This window comes from Mytilus trossulus, chromosome 3 (genome assembly GCF_036588685.1).
Source record: "Mytilus trossulus isolate FHL-02 chromosome 3, PNRI_Mtr1.1.1.hap1, whole genome shotgun sequence".
Classification (NCBI taxonomy): Eukaryota; Metazoa; Mollusca; class Bivalvia; order Mytilida; family Mytilidae; genus Mytilus; species Mytilus trossulus.
Window position 1 is genome coordinate 5988599 of NC_086375.1, and position 18063 is coordinate 6006661.

The window sequence follows — 18063 nt, forward strand, 5'->3', positions numbered from 1 at the left end:
CTTTGTCCTAAAATTTTGACATTTTTCGACTGAAAAGTGACAATCTTAGCCCTCCGTAGATATGGAAGATGACGTTATTCTGGTAAATCCATCTAATACAACCTTTATATATACAGAGTCAATGATTTGGTTGAATTTTATGGACATTGAAAGACCCGGGGGGTCTCAACCTCATTTAAGCGGTCTCGGGTAGGTTTTCGCTATATATTTTGAATATCCAACTGGCACTTTGGGCGCTCCGTAAACATAGAAGACAGGAAGTGTACCCAAATTCCTTTTAGTCACGTTTGTATCTACCTATTGACTAAATGTCTGTCAAATATTAGAAAGATTGAGAGATCAGGGGGCTCTCACCATTACCCTGTGCCCTTTGTCCTAAAATTTTGACATTTTTCGACTGAAAAGTGACAATCTTAGCCCTCCGTAGATATGGAAGATGACGTTATTCTGGTAAATCCATCTAATACAACCTTTATATATACAGAGTCAATGATTTGGTTGAATTTTATGGACATTGAAAGACCCGGGGGGTCTCAACCTCATTTAAGCGGTCTCGGGTAGGTTTTCGCTATATATTTTGAATATCCAACTGGCACTTTGGGCGCTCCGTAAACATAGAAGACAGGAAGTGTACCCAAATTCCTTTTAGTCACGTTTGTATCTACCTATTGACTAAATGTCTGTCAAATATTAGAAAGATTGAGAGATCAGGGGGCTCTCACCATTACCCTGTGCCCTTTGTCCTAAAATTTTGACATTTTTCGACTGAAAAGTGACAATCTTAGCCCTCCGTAGATATGGAAGATGACGTTATTCTGGTAAATCCATCTAATACAACCTTTATATATACAGAGTCAATGATTTGGTTGAATTTTATGGACATTGAAAGACCCGGGGGGTCTCAACCTCATTTAAGCGGTCTCGGGTAGGTTTTCGCTATATATTTTGAATATCCAACTGGCACTTTGGGCGCTCCGTAAACATAGAAGACAGGAAGTGTACCCAAATTCCTTTTAGTCACGTTTGTATCTACCTATTGACTAAATGTCTGTCAAATATTAGAAAGATTGAGAGATCAGGGGGCTCTCACCATTACCCTGTGCCCTTTGTCCTAAAATTTTGACATTTTTCGACTGAAAAGTGACAATCTTAGCCCTCCGTAGATATGGAAGATGACGTTATTCTGGTAAATCCATCTAATACAACCTTTATATATACAGAGTCAATGATTTGGTTGAATTTTATGGACATTGAAAGACCCGGGGGGTCTCAACCTCATTTAAGCGGTCTCGGGTAGGTTTTCGCTATATATTTTGAATATCCAACTGGCACTTTGGGCGCTCCGTAAACATAGAAGACAGGAAGTGTACCCAAATTCCTTTTAGTCACGTTTGTATCTACCTATTGACTAAATGTCTGTCAAATATTAGAAAGATTGAGAGATCAGGGGGCTCTCACCATTACCCTGTGCCCTTTGTCCTAAAATTTTGACATTTTTCGACTGAAAAGTGACAATCTTAGCCCTCCGTAGATATGGAAGATGACGTTATTCTGGTAAATCCATCTAATACAACCTTTATATATACAGAGTCAATGATTTGGTTGAATTTTATGGACATTGAAAGACCCGGGGGGTCTCAACCTCATTTAAGCGGTCTCGGGTAGGTTTTCGCTATATATTTTGAATATCCAACTGGCACTTTGGGCGCTCCGTAAACATAGAAGACAGGAAGTGTACCCAAATTCCTTTTAGTCACGTTTGTATCTACCTATTGACTAAATGTCTGTCAAATATTAGAAAGATTGAGAGATCAGGGGGCTCTCACCATTACCCTGTGCCCTTTGTCCTAAAATTTTGACATTTTTCGACTGAAAAGTGACAATCTTAGCCCTCCGTAGATATGGAAGATGACGTTATTCTGGTAAATCCATCTAATACAACCTTTATATATACAGAGTCAATGATTTGGTTGAATTTTATGGACATTGAAAGACCCGGGGGGTCTCAACCTCATTTAAGCGGTCTCGGGTAGGTTTTCGCTATATATTTTGAATATCCAACTGGCACTTTGGGCGCTCCGTAAACATAGAAGACAGGAAGTGTACCCAAATTCCTTTTAGTCACGTTTGTATCTACCTATTGACTAAATGTCTGTCAAATATTAGAAAGATTGAGAGATCAGGGGGCTCTCACCATTACCCTGTGCCCTTTGTCCTAAAATTTTGACATTTTTCGACTGAAAAGTGACAATCTTAGCCCTCCGTAGATATGGAAGATGACGTTATTCTGGTAAATCCATCTAATACAACCTTTATATATACAGAGTCAATGATTTGGTTGAATTTTATGGACATTGAAAGACCCGGGGGGTCTCAACCTCATTTAAGCGGTCTCGGGTAGGTTTTCGCTATATATTTTGAATATCCAACTGGCACTTTGGGCGCTCCGTAAACATAGAAGACAGGAAGTGTACCCAAATTCCTTTTAGTCACGTTTGTATCTACCTATTGACTAAATGTCTGTCAAATATTAGAAAGATTGAGAGATCAGGGGGCTCTCACCATTACCCTGTGCCCTTTGTCCTAAAATTTTGACATTTTTCGACTGAAAAGTGACAATCTTAGCCCTCCGTAGATATGGAAGATGACGTTATTCTGGTAAATCCATCTAATACAACCTTTATATATACAGAGTCAATGATTTGGTTGAATTTTATGGACATTGAAAGACCCGGGGGGTCTCAACCTCATTTAAGCGGTCTCGGGTAGGTTTTCGCTATATATTTTGAATATCCAACTGGCACTTTGGGCGCTCCGTAAACATAGAAGACAGGAAGTGTACCCAAATTCCTTTTAGTCACGTTTGTATCTACCTATTGACTAAATGTCTGTCAAATATTAGAAAGATTGAGAGATCAGGGGGCTCTCACCATTACCCTGTGCCCTTTGTCCTAAAATTTTGACATTTTTCGACTGAAAAGTGACAATCTTAGCCCTCCGTAGATATGGAAGATGACGTTATTCTGGTAAATCCATCTAATACAACCTTTATATATACAGAGTCAATGATTTGGTTGAATTTTATGGACATTGAAAGACCCGGGGGGTCTCAACCTCATTTAAGCGGTCTCGGGTAGGTTTTCGCTATATATTTTGAATATCCAACTGGCACTTTGGGCGCTCCGTAAACATAGAAGACAGGAAGTGTACCCAAATTCCTTTTAGTCACGTTTGTATCTACCTATTGACTAAATGTCTGTCAAATATTAGAAAGATTGAGAGATCAGGGGGCTCTCACCATTACCCTGTGCCCTTTGTCCTAAAATTTTGACATTTTTCGACTGAAAAGTGACAATCTTAGCCCTCCGTAGATATGGAAGATGACGTTATTCTGGTAAATCCATCTAATACAACCTTTATATATACAGAGTCAATGATTTGGTTGAATTTTATGGACATTGAAAGACCCGGGGGGTCTCAACCTCATTTAAGCGGTCTCGGGTAGGTTTTCGCTATATATTTTGAATATCCAACTGGCACTTTGGGCGCTCCGTAAACATAGAAGACAGGAAGTGTACCCAAATTCCTTTTAGTCACGTTTGTATCTACCTATTGACTAAATGTCTGTCAAATATTAGAAAGATTGAGAGATCAGGGGGCTCTCACCATTACCCTGTGCCCTTTGTCCTAAAATTTTGACATTTTTCGACTGAAAAGTGACAATCTTAGCCCTCCGTAGATATGGAAGATGACGTTATTCTGGTAAATCCATCTAATACAACCTTTATATATACAGAGTCAATGATTTGGTTGAATTTTATGGACATTGAAAGACCCGGGGGGTCTCAACCTCATTTAAGCGGTCTCGGGTAGGTTTTCGCTATATATTTTGAATATCCAACTGGCACTTTGGGCGCTCCGTAAACATAGAAGACAGGAAGTGTACCCAAATTCCTTTTAGTCACGTTTGTATCTACCTATTGACTAAATGTCTGTCAAATATTAGAAAGATTGAGAGATCAGGGGGCTCTCACCATTACCCTGTGCCCTTTGTCCTAAAATTTTGACATTTTTCGACTGAAAAGTGACAATCTTAGCCCTCCGTAGATATGGAAGATGACGTTATTCTGGTAAATCCATCTAATACAACCTTTATATATACAGAGTCAATGATTTGGTTGAATTTTATGGACATTGAAAGACCCGGGGGGTCTCAACCTCATTTAAGCGGTCTCGGGTAGGTTTTCGCTATATATTTTGAATATCCAACTGGCACTTTGGGCGCTCCGTAAACATAGAAGACAGGAAGTGTACCCAAATTCCTTTTAGTCACGTTTGTATCTACCTATTGACTAAATGTCTGTCAAATATTAGAAAGATTGAGAGATCAGGGGGCTCTCACCATTACCCTGTGCCCTTTGTCCTAAAATTTTGACATTTTTCGACTGAAAAGTGACAATCTTAGCCCTCCGTAGATATGGAAGATGACGTTATTCTGGTAAATCCATCTAATACAACCTTTATATATACAGAGTCAATGATTTGGTTGAATTTTATGGACATTGAAAGACCCGGGGGGTCTCAACCTCATTTAAGCGGTCTCGGGTAGGTTTTCGCTATATATTTTGAATATCCAACTGGCACTTTGGGCGCTCCGTAAACATAGAAGACAGGAAGTGTACCCAAATTCCTTTTAGTCACGTTTGTATCTACCTATTGACTAAATGTCTGTCAAATATTAGAAAGATTGAGAGATCAGGGGGCTCTCACCATTACCCTGTGCCCTTTGTCCTAAAATTTTGACATTTTTCGACTGAAAAGTGACAATCTTAGCCCTCCGTAGATATGGAAGATGACGTTATTCTGGTAAATCCATCTAATACAACCTTTATATATACAGAGTCAATGATTTGGTTGAATTTTATGGACATTGAAAGACCCGGGGGGTCTCAACCTCATTTAAGCGGTCTCGGGTAGGTTTTCGCTATATATTTTGAATATCCAACTGGCACTTTGGGCGCTCCGTAAACATAGAAGACAGGAAGTGTACCCAAATTCCTTTTAGTCACGTTTGTATCTACCTATTGACTAAATGTCTGTCAAATATTAGAAAGATTGAGAGATCAGGGGGCTCTCACCATTACCCTGTGCCCTTTGTCCTAAAATTTTGACATTTTTCGACTGAAAAGTGACAATCTTAGCCCTCCGTAGATATGGAAGATGACGTTATTCTGGTAAATCCATCTAATACAACCTTTATATATACAGAGTCAATGATTTGGTTGAATTTTATGGACATTGAAAGACCCGGGGGGTCTCAACCTCATTTAAGCGGTCTCGGGTAGGTTTTCGCTATATATTTTGAATATCCAACTGGCACTTTGGGCGCTCCGTAAACATAGAAGACAGGAAGTGTACCCAAATTCCTTTTAGTCACGTTTGTATCTACCTATTGACTAAATGTCTGTCAAATATTAGAAAGATTGAGAGATCAGGGGGCTCTCACCATTACCCTGTGCCCTTTGTCCTAAAATTTTGACATTTTTCGACTGAAAAGTGACAATCTTAGCCCTCCGTAGATATGGAAGATGACGTTATTCTGGTAAATCCATCTAATACAACCTTTATATATACAGAGTCAATGATTTGGTTGAATTTTATGGACATTGAAAGACCCGGGGGGTCTCAACCTCATTTAAGCGGTCTCGGGTAGGTTTTCGCTATATATTTTGAATATCCAACTGGCACTTTGGGCGCTCCGTAAACATAGAAGACAGGAAGTGTACCCAAATTCCTTTTAGTCACGTTTGTATCTACCTATTGACTAAATGTCTGTCAAATATTAGAAAGATTGAGAGATCAGGGGGCTCTCACCATTACCCTGTGCCCTTTGTCCTAAAATTTTGACATTTTTCGACTGAAAAGTGACAATCTTAGCCCTCCGTAGATATGGAAGATGACGTTATTCTGGTAAATCCATCTAATACAACCTTTATATATACAGAGTCAATGATTTGGTTGAATTTTATGGACATTGAAAGACCCGGGGGGTCTCAACCTCATTTAAGCGGTCTCGGGTAGGTTTTCGCTATATATTTTGAATATCCAACTGGCACTTTGGGCGCTCCGTAAACATAGAAGACAGGAAGTGTACCCAAATTCCTTTTAGTCACGTTTGTATCTACCTATTGACTAAATGTCTGTCAAATATTAGAAAGATTGAGAGATCAGGGGGCTCTCACCATTACCCTGTGCCCTTTGTCCTAAAATTTTGACATTTTTCGACTGAAAAGTGACAATCTTAGCCCTCCGTAGATATGGAAGATGACGTTATTCTGGTAAATCCATCTAATACAACCTTTATATATACAGAGTCAATGATTTGGTTGAATTTTATGGACATTGAAAGACCCGGGGGGTCTCAACCTCATTTAAGCGGTCTCGGGTAGGTTTTCGCTATATATTTTGAATATCCAACTGGCACTTTGGGCGCTCCGTAAACATAGAAGACAGGAAGTGTACCCAAATTCCTTTTAGTCACGTTTGTATCTACCTATTGACTAAATGTCTGTCAAATATTAGAAAGATTGAGAGATCAGGGGGCTCTCACCATTACCCTGTGCCCTTTGTCCTAAAATTTTGACATTTTTCGACTGAAAAGTGACAATCTTAGCCCTCCGTAGATATGGAAGATGACGTTATTCTGGTAAATCCATCTAATACAACCTTTATATATACAGAGTCAATGATTTGGTTGAATTTTATGGACATTGAAAGACCCGGGGGGTCTCAACCTCATTTAAGCGGTCTCGGGTAGGTTTTCGCTATATATTTTGAATATCCAACTGGCACTTTGGGCGCTCCGTAAACATAGAAGACAGGAAGTGTACCCAAATTCCTTTTAGTCACGTTTGTATCTACCTATTGACTAAATGTCTGTCAAATATTAGAAAGATTGAGAGATCAGGGGGCTCTCACCATTACCCTGTGCCCTTTGTCCTAAAATTTTGACATTTTTCGACTGAAAAGTGACAATCTTAGCCCTCCGTAGATATGGAAGATGACGTTATTCTGGTAAATCCATCTAATACAACCTTTATATATACAGAGTCAATGATTTGGTTGAATTTTATGGACATTGAAAGACCCGGGGGGTCTCAACCTCATTTAAGCGGTCTCGGGTAGGTTTTCGCTATATATTTTGAATATCCAACTGGCACTTTGGGCGCTCCGTAAACATAGAAGACAGGAAGTGTACCCAAATTCCTTTTAGTCACGTTTGTATCTACCTATTGACTAAATGTCTGTCAAATATTAGAAAGATTGAGAGATCAGGGGGCTCTCACCATTACCCTGTGCCCTTTGTCCTAAAATTTTGACATTTTTCGACTGAAAAGTGACAATCTTAGCCCTCCGTAGATATGGAAGATGACGTTATTCTGGTAAATCCATCTAATACAACCTTTATATATACAGAGTCAATGATTTGGTTGAATTTTATGGACATTGAAAGACCCGGGGGGTCTCAACCTCATTTAAGCGGTCTCGGGTAGGTTTTCGCTATATATTTTGAATATCCAACTGGCACTTTGGGCGCTCCGTAAACATAGAAGACAGGAAGTGTACCCAAATTCCTTTTAGTCACGTTTGTATCTACCTATTGACTAAATGTCTGTCAAATATTAGAAAGATTGAGAGATCAGGGGGCTCTCACCATTACCCTGTGCCCTTTGTCCTAAAATTTTGACATTTTTCGACTGAAAAGTGACAATCTTAGCCCTCCGTAGATATGGAAGATGACGTTATTCTGGTAAATCCATCTAATACAACCTTTATATATACAGAGTCAATGATTTGGTTGAATTTTATGGACATTGAAAGACCCGGGGGGTCTCAACCTCATTTAAGCGGTCTCGGGTAGGTTTTCGCTATATATTTTGAATATCCAACTGGCACTTTGGGCGCTCCGTAAACATAGAAGACAGGAAGTGTACCCAAATTCCTTTTAGTCACGTTTGTATCTACCTATTGACTAAATGTCTGTCAAATATTAGAAAGATTGAGAGATCAGGGGGCTCTCACCATTACCCTGTGCCCTTTGTCCTAAAATTTTGACATTTTTCGACTGAAAAGTGACAATCTTAGCCCTCCGTAGATATGGAAGATGACGTTATTCTGGTAAATCCATCTAATACAACCTTTATATATACAGAGTCAATGATTTGGTTGAATTTTATGGACATTGAAAGACCCGGGGGGTCTCAACCTCATTTAAGCGGTCTCGGGTAGGTTTTCGCTATATATTTTGAATATCCAACTGGCACTTTGGGCGCTCCGTAAACATAGAAGACAGGAAGTGTACCCAAATTCCTTTTAGTCACGTTTGTATCTACCTATTGACTAAATGTCTGTCAAATATTAGAAAGATTGAGAGATCAGGGGGCTCTCACCATTACCCTGTGCCCTTTGTCCTAAAATTTTGACATTTTTCGACTGAAAAGTGACAATCTTAGCCCTCCGTAGATATGGAAGATGACGTTATTCTGGTAAATCCATCTAATACAACCTTTATATATACAGAGTCAATGATTTGGTTGAATTTTATGGACATTGAAAGACCCGGGGGGTCTCAACCTCATTTAAGCGGTCTCGGGTAGGTTTTCGCTATATATTTTGAATATCCAACTGGCACTTTGGGCGCTCCGTAAACATAGAAGACAGGAAGTGTACCCAAATTCCTTTTAGTCACGTTTGTATCTACCTATTGACTAAATGTCTGTCAAATATTAGAAAGATTGAGAGATCAGGGGGCTCTCACCATTACCCTGTGCCCTTTGTCCTAAAATTTTGACATTTTTCGACTGATTTGTTTTTTGTTTTTTTGGCTTTCCATATATATTTCTATTTATAGTTATAAATATTTCTAGAGTTATGGGTTTTTCTTTTTGTCTTAAGAAATATTATACACAAAAGTACATCTTTGAAGTCGTTTTATTGACAAAACTCTATATTACATATAGACAAATATGTAACATGAAAAAGGGTTTATATTCGGGACAACGAGAAATTATGACGAGAAATTACGCCAGCTTGAAAAGGTCATTTAACGATTTCCTACGTATTTTATCAGTCTTTTAAAATATGAAAATCATGCTTTTTATGTTATCAAGTATTTAATTTTCTTATAATTTTTTTCACTAAATTTTGAATATCAAACTGGCTGCTAGCAGCCGATTGGATATTGAATATCGAATAACGAATAACGAACCGGCTGCTAACTTCACATACATTGATAAATGAACTTCCCAGTAAATAAGTAGATGCAGTCTGCGGTTCAAATTGTTACACATCAAAAACTTTCTGTAATGAAATGAATTTTTAGCAGTAGCGTTTTTATAATTATTATGATATACTGTCTGGTGCAAAGTTTTAAAAATATGTTTCATTTTCATTTTTTTCTGATAGATGGAATAAATAATTTCTACCGTTAACACCTACAAACAGTCTGTGAAAAAATACAGACTGAATCTGAAGGTTAACTGTGAAAAGAAATTTAAGTCATTGATCAGTAAAAAATGACAGCAATACAACGACAAACAGTTAAAAGATATCTAGATTGCTCGATACAGTGTTAAAAAACGATATGTGCACGTGTTTGTACAATATATAAAAATAACTAATATGACGTGTGGTATATTACCATGCAATGAGACAACTCTTCATCACCCACTACATGGTACTAAAGTTATGTCAACATTAGGTCACTGTACGACAGCAATGAGCAAAGCAAATAACATACAGCAAGCTACAAAACCCCCCGAAATGACAAAAGAAAAACAATTTAAAGGAGAAAACTAACGACCCATCATGTATTTTCCAATTAATAAACAAAAAACAAATATGATACATGTATATGGCAACACGTACACGACTTAACTGAATTACGGACTACTGACTTGGGACAACAAGCATACCAAATGTGGCGGGGTTAAAACTATTAGGGTCGATCTTTATCAAATCTCAAACAATGTGTGAAGCTATTTAAAAGTTACTATCAAAGATCTGACCTCAACATTAAATTATCATAATAACAAATCAAAGTTAGTGTAAGAAATAACAAAAACACAGGTCCAAACAAATAATGTAGGTAACAAAAATATCCTGTACCATGGAATCATGCGATTCTACTTATACTACACCCATACAAATTTCAATACAGATTACACTGTTTCGCCATACGAACAAACCCTGCTGCTTTGTTCCAGACCAAGGGCAGCATGACGAGTCAATGTTGTTACCTAAAAAGGCATAATTATCCAGGTTCCCAAAGTATCCTATCATTAAGTTTTAACTGCCCCCGTTAAGGAATATTTTTATTTATACTACACGATTATATGCACTTTTTTTCTAAAAGTCTGGTTTGACACATAGGCGGTACGTCACCAGTACCTTTGCACTTGACTTGGACGCGTCGTTAAGCTATCATAAAATTATCTACACTCAGAATGCATCGTGCACATAACATATTCAGTGAATGATTGTTGGTTGCTTACTGTCCGATAATAAGTAGTTCATGAACATTTTGGAAGAAATCAAATCGAACTCAACATTCATTAATTGTGTTTCGCATACTAGTGGGCAATAATCAAGACCACCTCTACAAAAAGAAGAATTTGGACATGGACAACATTTCAACCCGTACAAGCGTTTTTTTGTAAAGGTTATACAAACTGCAGAAAGCATGGTAATCTTAGATATGATATGTTAAAGTTCCAATTCAGATTGGACGTGGTTATGTATTTATAAATCCCGTAAAATCAAATAATTAACAATTGTTCTTTTCAGTAGGGTGTCTATTGCCTGATTACATAAGATGTCTATACCCAGTCATGTTTTGGGCTGGGTACATGATTTTGAAATACAAATCAAAACCACAGGATTTGATTCTTTTAATATCTACAAATCGATACTCAAAGTAATAGCCTGTGATATGTATAAACAACATAATTACGATAGGCCATTACTTTCATCTTCTAATAAAAATGATGTCATAAATAGAATACAGTCTTACATCACATGTAACTGTAAATAGCTTGTGTGATGTCATACATAGAATACAGTCTTACATCACATGTAACTGTAAATAGCTTGTGTGATGTCATACATAGAATACAGTCTTACATCACATGTAACTGTAAATAGCTTGTGTGATGTCATACATAGAATACAGTCTTACATCACATGTAACTGTAAATAGTTTGTGTGATGTCATACATAGAATACAGTCTTACATCACATGTAACTGTAAATAGCTTGTGTGATGTCATACATAGAATACAGTCTTACATCACATGTAACTGTAAATAGCTTGTGTGATGTCATACATAGAATACAGTCTTACATCACATGTAACTGTAAATAGTTTGTGTGATGTCATACATAGAATACAGTCTTACATCACATGAAACTGTAAATAGCTTGTGTGGTGTCATACATAGAATACAGTCTTACATCACATGTAACTGTAAATAGTTTGTGTGATGTCATACATAGAATACAGTCTTACATCACATGAAACTGTAAATAGCTTGTGTGATGTCATAAATAGAATTCAGTCGTACATCACATGAAACTGTAAATAGCTTGTGTGATGTCATACATAGAATACAGTCTTACATCACATGAAACTGTAAATAGCTTGTGTGATGTCATACATAGAATACAGTCTTACATCACATGAAACTGTAAATAGCTTGTGTGATGTCATACATAGAATACAGTCTTACATCACATGTAACTGTAAATAGCTTGTGTGATGTCATACATAGAATACAGTCGTACATCACATGAAACTGTAAATAGCTTGTGTGATGTCATACATAGAATACAGTCTTACATCACATGTAACTGTAAATAGCTTGTGTGATGTCATACATAGAATACAGTCTTACATCACATGAAACTGAAAATAGCTTGTGTGATGTCATACATAGAATACAGTCTTACATCACATGAAACTGTAAATAGTTTGTGTGTTACATGTACTTACTTTTCTTAAGCTTTCACATTTAAATTCTGGATACTCCTTACAAAACCATTCCTTAGGATCATCCTTTCGTGTAGTTCTAAAACAAAATTTATCTGAATATGTTCCTTTCTCTGAGGTAATACTATTGACTAGGCGCAGAGAATACGCCGTATACAATAGTAAAAAGAGAAAACTCATAACAGTTTAGTGACATGAATGTTAACGGAAATAAAAACAAATCAACGAATTGAACACTTCCAACTATTCCATCTCCAATTCTTTTCTTCCAAACTTCCTGCTTGAATAATTAATAATAAACCGACGTCTATCCTAAATACAAAGATTAAAATCCACAAGTTCAATCGTGCATTTAAATTTAATTTATCAACAAAATCATCAATGCAACACATGCAGTTTCGTTTTTAAATTGAATTGATTAAAAATCATGTGCAAATAAACAACAGAATTCAAAACGTTTGTTTAGGGTCATCGATTTATGAACTTGCCTTTGTGTAAGTCACTCTTTTGTTTTATCCGTAATAATACATGTATTTATTTAAATGAATGAATGTGTATTTCAGTTATATTTACATTTTGTTATAACTGTTTTTTTTGTTTTTTGTTTGTATATTTCGTGTCAATACATATACTTTAATATCTACAACTGGTGGTTTAACTACCCCACATGACCGTGGTCGTGGTTGTTTTAAAAAAATATTTTTTATTGTCGTTTTACCTCAATTAATATCTAATACACGTCTCACCTGTATTACTTGGCCATTAAAATAATTTGTTTATGTTAGTTACTATCTGATCACTAACGGGTTTTTTTATTACTGAAGTTATGTCTATTTTTGAATGATCAATTTATAGATCTCATATTCTATTACTTTTCACAAATTGGATCAATATATGGATGTAATTAACATTCTGCACTCTAAACCATGTGCAATGTTACGTATTTATAGATTTTAAACAGTAGAAATTCTGAATGTTTTGTTGGCAACATTATAAAGACTTCCAGGGTACGTTAAAGGACTATAATTGATTCAGCTCTCTGATGGGTCTGTAATATGTTGGTTGCCCATCGTAAATTAGTAAGTATGCCTTTTGATTATACAAACTTGTCAAATAACGGCCGGCCTCCAGTCTAGGTCCGTAAGTGCCTAAAGGAGTATGTTCGGTAAGGACCATATTTGGCCCCAATTATGAAATTGAATGATACAAGACAAAAATATGTTTTAAGGTGCTTAAAAGACATGCGAGAAAGTAAATTAGAACTACATTGTATTTGTGTCAAAGTTTTATTCGCAAGCGTTGATTTCTACATCCAAAATAGGTCAAAATAAGAGATTTTGACGAATTTCAACAAAATTGACCGGATTTCAACCAAATTTAGGACCAGGAAACAGAGAGCGCAGGCGTCGAGAAACTGATTAATCAAACTAAACATGAAAATTGTAATTACAAACATTGTGTCCAAAGATTTTGTTTGTCGACGTATGCGCTCTATGTTTCCTGTTCAATAATCAATGCAAAATTTACCAACTTTCATTGATTTTTCGTCAAAATTAAAAATAAGTATTGTTTAAGACATCATCAGTAGAACGCAGGAACGTAAATTTTCGACAAAAAGACTTAGTTCCTCTATAGTCAATGTATAAGCTGTGATTCCTTGTGATATTGGTCAATAAATCCTAATTTGAAATTTAAACTGAAAAGAGGACAATTGAAGGGCCTTATCGAACCTACTCCTTTCTGCCCATATCCAAAATAGGATTACCTCAAATTTTCAATGATAGGCCAACTTTCCGTCTTTCATTCCGATTGCCCTAATCACCTATTGCATTGTCCTCAATATACATGAAATAGTTGCCACTGGACATTTAACCGAGAACTGAAGACACCTTATTATTATTATTATTATTATTATTATTATTATTATTATTATTATTATTATTATTATTATTATTATTATTATTATTATTATTATTATTATTATTATCAAAGAACATTTAATAAACGTTTACATATATAAATAAACAATGTGATTGACAAACATTAAGTAATTTGTAAGCCAACTATGTTTTCTTAATCAATTCATAGACCTAGGCCTATGAGAGACAACTCCTGATCGATTTTTGTTGTTTAGCAAGTATTACAGTATAATTGTATTCATGTGGATATATGACCTTTTTAAATCCAAACATCGTATATTCAATGTAAATTAAGATTTTATAGGTGTCCATCTTTTGCATAAATATGTTTGTAACGTAATTTATATGAGGATTTTAGTTTTATTTAAACTAAAAACTATTTAATGGATTCCATTTCTTTATAAACGAAATTAATACACAGTGTTTAAACAGGGGGAGGACTGTATGTGACTGAATTGAATTAGTGTATCAGAAGTTTTCATTTCCATTGCAGATGGAATAGCACATCCCAAATTTGACGGTGATGTTGTTTACCGATCCAGAAAACAAATAAAAATCCGGGAAAACTTATCAATCCTTAAATCTGTCGATATCTATCTTTTGACAGTGCACAATGTCATGTTTGGATGTTGGATATGGATTGATTGATATATGATTAATATTAGATACACGATGTATTTTATCAGCTGTTATTGTCTTTAAACTAGCTGCCAGTAACTGTGAATGTACTCTTAGATATGTACTTTGTGTCTTTCGTTGTTAAGGATATATAAATACCCTACCACGTCCGGTCTGTGCATTATTTTGGATTTTAGGCAAATAGAAAAAGTCCAATACATGTAAATCTTAGCACAGCCTCATTTTTACGGAAATGTTGTTAACCGTGCCCGAAAATTTAGAAATGATCCATGTAAACTTGTTGCTCCTTTAGATAAACTTATTCTAAAAGGTTCCATATTCAAAACTGTAATAAGATCAATTAATATCGTTTTTATTGGTATAAATATTGATTTTGTTATCAGTAAATTAGAAGGTAACTAAATATTTCAAGTATGTTATATTATACACATTCGTGGATGTACAATCTGTCGATACATGTAACTTGGCATTGCACAAGGTCATATTTTTTCTTTGGTTATTTATGACGTCTTTATACTAAATCCATTGGATGTTGGATGTGTACAGATTGATAGTTTAGTCTTAGATGCATATTTTTTTTAATAGTTGTTAGTGGCTTTGGACTAGCTGTCAGATTACTGCGAGTACTCTCAGATCTGTTCATTGTGTCTTTTTGTGTCGTGATGTATAAGTACCCGGCCACGTCCACTTGTATTTTTGTCCATCTGATGAGTTAAGCCTTTTTCAATGATTTTTATAGTTTGTTCTTATGTTGTACGGTTATACATTGTACCAGTGTCCCAGTTTAGTGAGAGGGTTGGGATCTTGCTAACATGTTTAACCCCGCCACATCATTTATGTATGTACCTGTCCCAAATCATATTTGTTTTTTGATCATTTTTTTTATATAAATAGTGCCGTTAGTTTTCTCGTTTGATTTGTTTAACATTGTCATATCGGGGCCTTTTATAGCTGACTGTGCGGTATGGGCTTTACTCATTGTTGAAGCCCGTACGGTGACCTGTAGTTGTTAACATGTCTGTGTCATGTTGGTCTCTTGTGGACAGTTGTCTCATTGGCAAGCATACCACATCTTCTTCTTTTTATATAAGATCATGTCCTCATATGATAGCATAACGAAAACTAGGAAATTACACAATGCAAAATCTGCTCGAATTCTCAGGAGGAAATGGTTTGATTCAAACTTTCTGCTGCATGTACGGAATTTCACCAACAGAAGTCGCCGTTTAGTTTTTATGTGTTAAGCTGTGTCAGCACATAATTCGTTGTAGGTTAAATAAAAACATACATTGATAATCTCCGATAAATCGTTTAGGATGAAGACACGATGATCTCCGATAAATCGTTTACTGAAGACACGATAATCTCCGGTAAATCGTTTACTGAAGACACGATTATCTCGATTTGGTTAGAAGGGGTCCTTCATTTCTGTATTCTTTAATAATTATTGTTTAATCCATAATTCTCTATTATTTACTCATAATTCTCTATTATTTACTCATAATTCTCTATTATTTACTCATAATTCTCTATTCTTTACTCATAATTCTGTATTATTTACTCATATTTCTCTATTCTTTACTCATAATTCTCTATTCTTTACTCATAATTCTCTATTCTTTACTCATAATTCTCTATTCTTTACTCATAATTTTCTATTATTTACTTATAATTCTGTATTATTTACTCATAATTCTGTATTATTTACTCATAATTTTCTATTATTTACTCATAATTCTGTATTATTTACTCATAATTCTCTATTCTTTACTCATAATTCTCTATTCTTTACTCATAATTCTGTATTATTTCTCATAATTCCTTATTATTTACTCATAATTCTCTATTCTTTACTCATAATTCTCTATTCTTTACTCATAATTCTCTATTATTTACTCATAATTCTCTATTCTTTAATCATAATTCTCTATTTTTTACTCATAATTTTCTATTATTTACTCATAATTCTGTATTATTTACTCATAATTCTCTATTCTTTACTCATAATTCTCTATTCTTTACTCATATTTCTCTATTATTTACTATTAATTCTCTATTCTTTACTCATAATTCTCTATTCTTTACTCATAATTCTCTATTATTTACTCATAATTCTCTATTCTTTACTCATAATTCTCTATTCTTTACTCATAATTTTCTATTATTTACTCATAATTCTCTATTCTTTACTCATAATTCTCTATTCTTTACTCATATTTCTCTATTATTTACTCATAATTCTCTATTCTTTACTCATAATTCTCTATTCTTTACTCATAATTCTCTATTCTTTACTCATAATTCTCTATTCTTTACTCATATTTCTCTATTATTTACTATTAATTCTCTATTCTTTACTCATAATTCTCTATTCTTTACTCATAATTCTCTATTATTTACTCATAATTCTCTATTCTTTACTCATATTTCTCTATTATTTACTCATAATTCTCTATGCTTTACTCATAATTCTCTATTATTTACTCATAATTCTCTATTCTTTACTCATAATTCTCTATTTATTCTTTACTCATAATTCTCTATTCTTTACTCATAATTCTCTATTATTTACTCATAATTCTCTATTCTTTACTCATAATTCTCTATTCTTTACTCATAATTTTCTATTATTTACTCATAATTCTCTATTCTTTACTCATAATTCTCTATTCTTTACTCATATTTCTCTATTATTTACTCATAATTCTCTATTCTTTACTCATAATTCTCTATTCTTTACTCATAATTCTCTATTCTTTACTCATAATTCTCTATTCTTTACTCATATTTCTCTATTATTTACTATTAATTCTCTATTCTTTACTCATAATTCTCTATTCTTTACTCATAATTCTCTATTCTTTACTCATATTTCTCTATTCTTTACTCATATTTCTCTATTATTTACTATTAATTCTCTATTCTTTACTCATAATTCTCTATTCTTTACTCATATTTCTCTATTATTTACTATTAATTCTCTATTCTTTACTCATAATTCTCTATTCTTTACTCATATTTCTCTATTATTTACTATTAATTCTCTATTCTTTACTCATAATTCTCTATTCTTTACTCATAATTCTCTATTATTTACTCATAATTCTCTATTCTTTACTCATAATTCTCTATTCTTTACTCATAATTTTCTATTATTTACTCATAATTCTCTATTCTTTACTCATAATTCTCTATTCTTTACTCATATTTCTCTATTATTTACTCATAATTCTCTATTCTTTACTCATAATTCTCTATTCTTTACTCATAATTCTCTATTCTTTACTCATAATTCTCTATTCTTTACTCATATTTCTCTATTATTTACTATTAATTCTCTATTCTTTACTCATAATTCTCTATTCTTTACTCATAATTCTCTATTATTTACTCATAATTCTCTATTCTTTACTCATATTTCTCTATTATTTACTCATAATTCTCTATGCTTTACTCATA

At 34.4% G+C, this 18063-nt stretch overlaps 1 protein-coding gene across 1 annotated transcript in view; it reads right to left on the reverse strand.

The window, feature by feature from the left end:
• The window catches only part of LOC134710044 (furin-like), a 93435-nt gene extending 80950 nt beyond the window's left edge, over nucleotides 1-12485 (reverse strand). Inside the window, exon 1 of the mRNA XM_063570198.1 lies at nucleotides 12050-12485. Within this exon, the coding sequence (XP_063426268.1) occupies nucleotides 12050-12226 (177 nt within the window). The 5' untranslated portion in view covers nucleotides 12227-12485. The remainder of the gene's footprint in view (nucleotides 1-12049) is intronic.
• Nucleotides 12486-18063: the final 5578 nt, after the last annotated feature.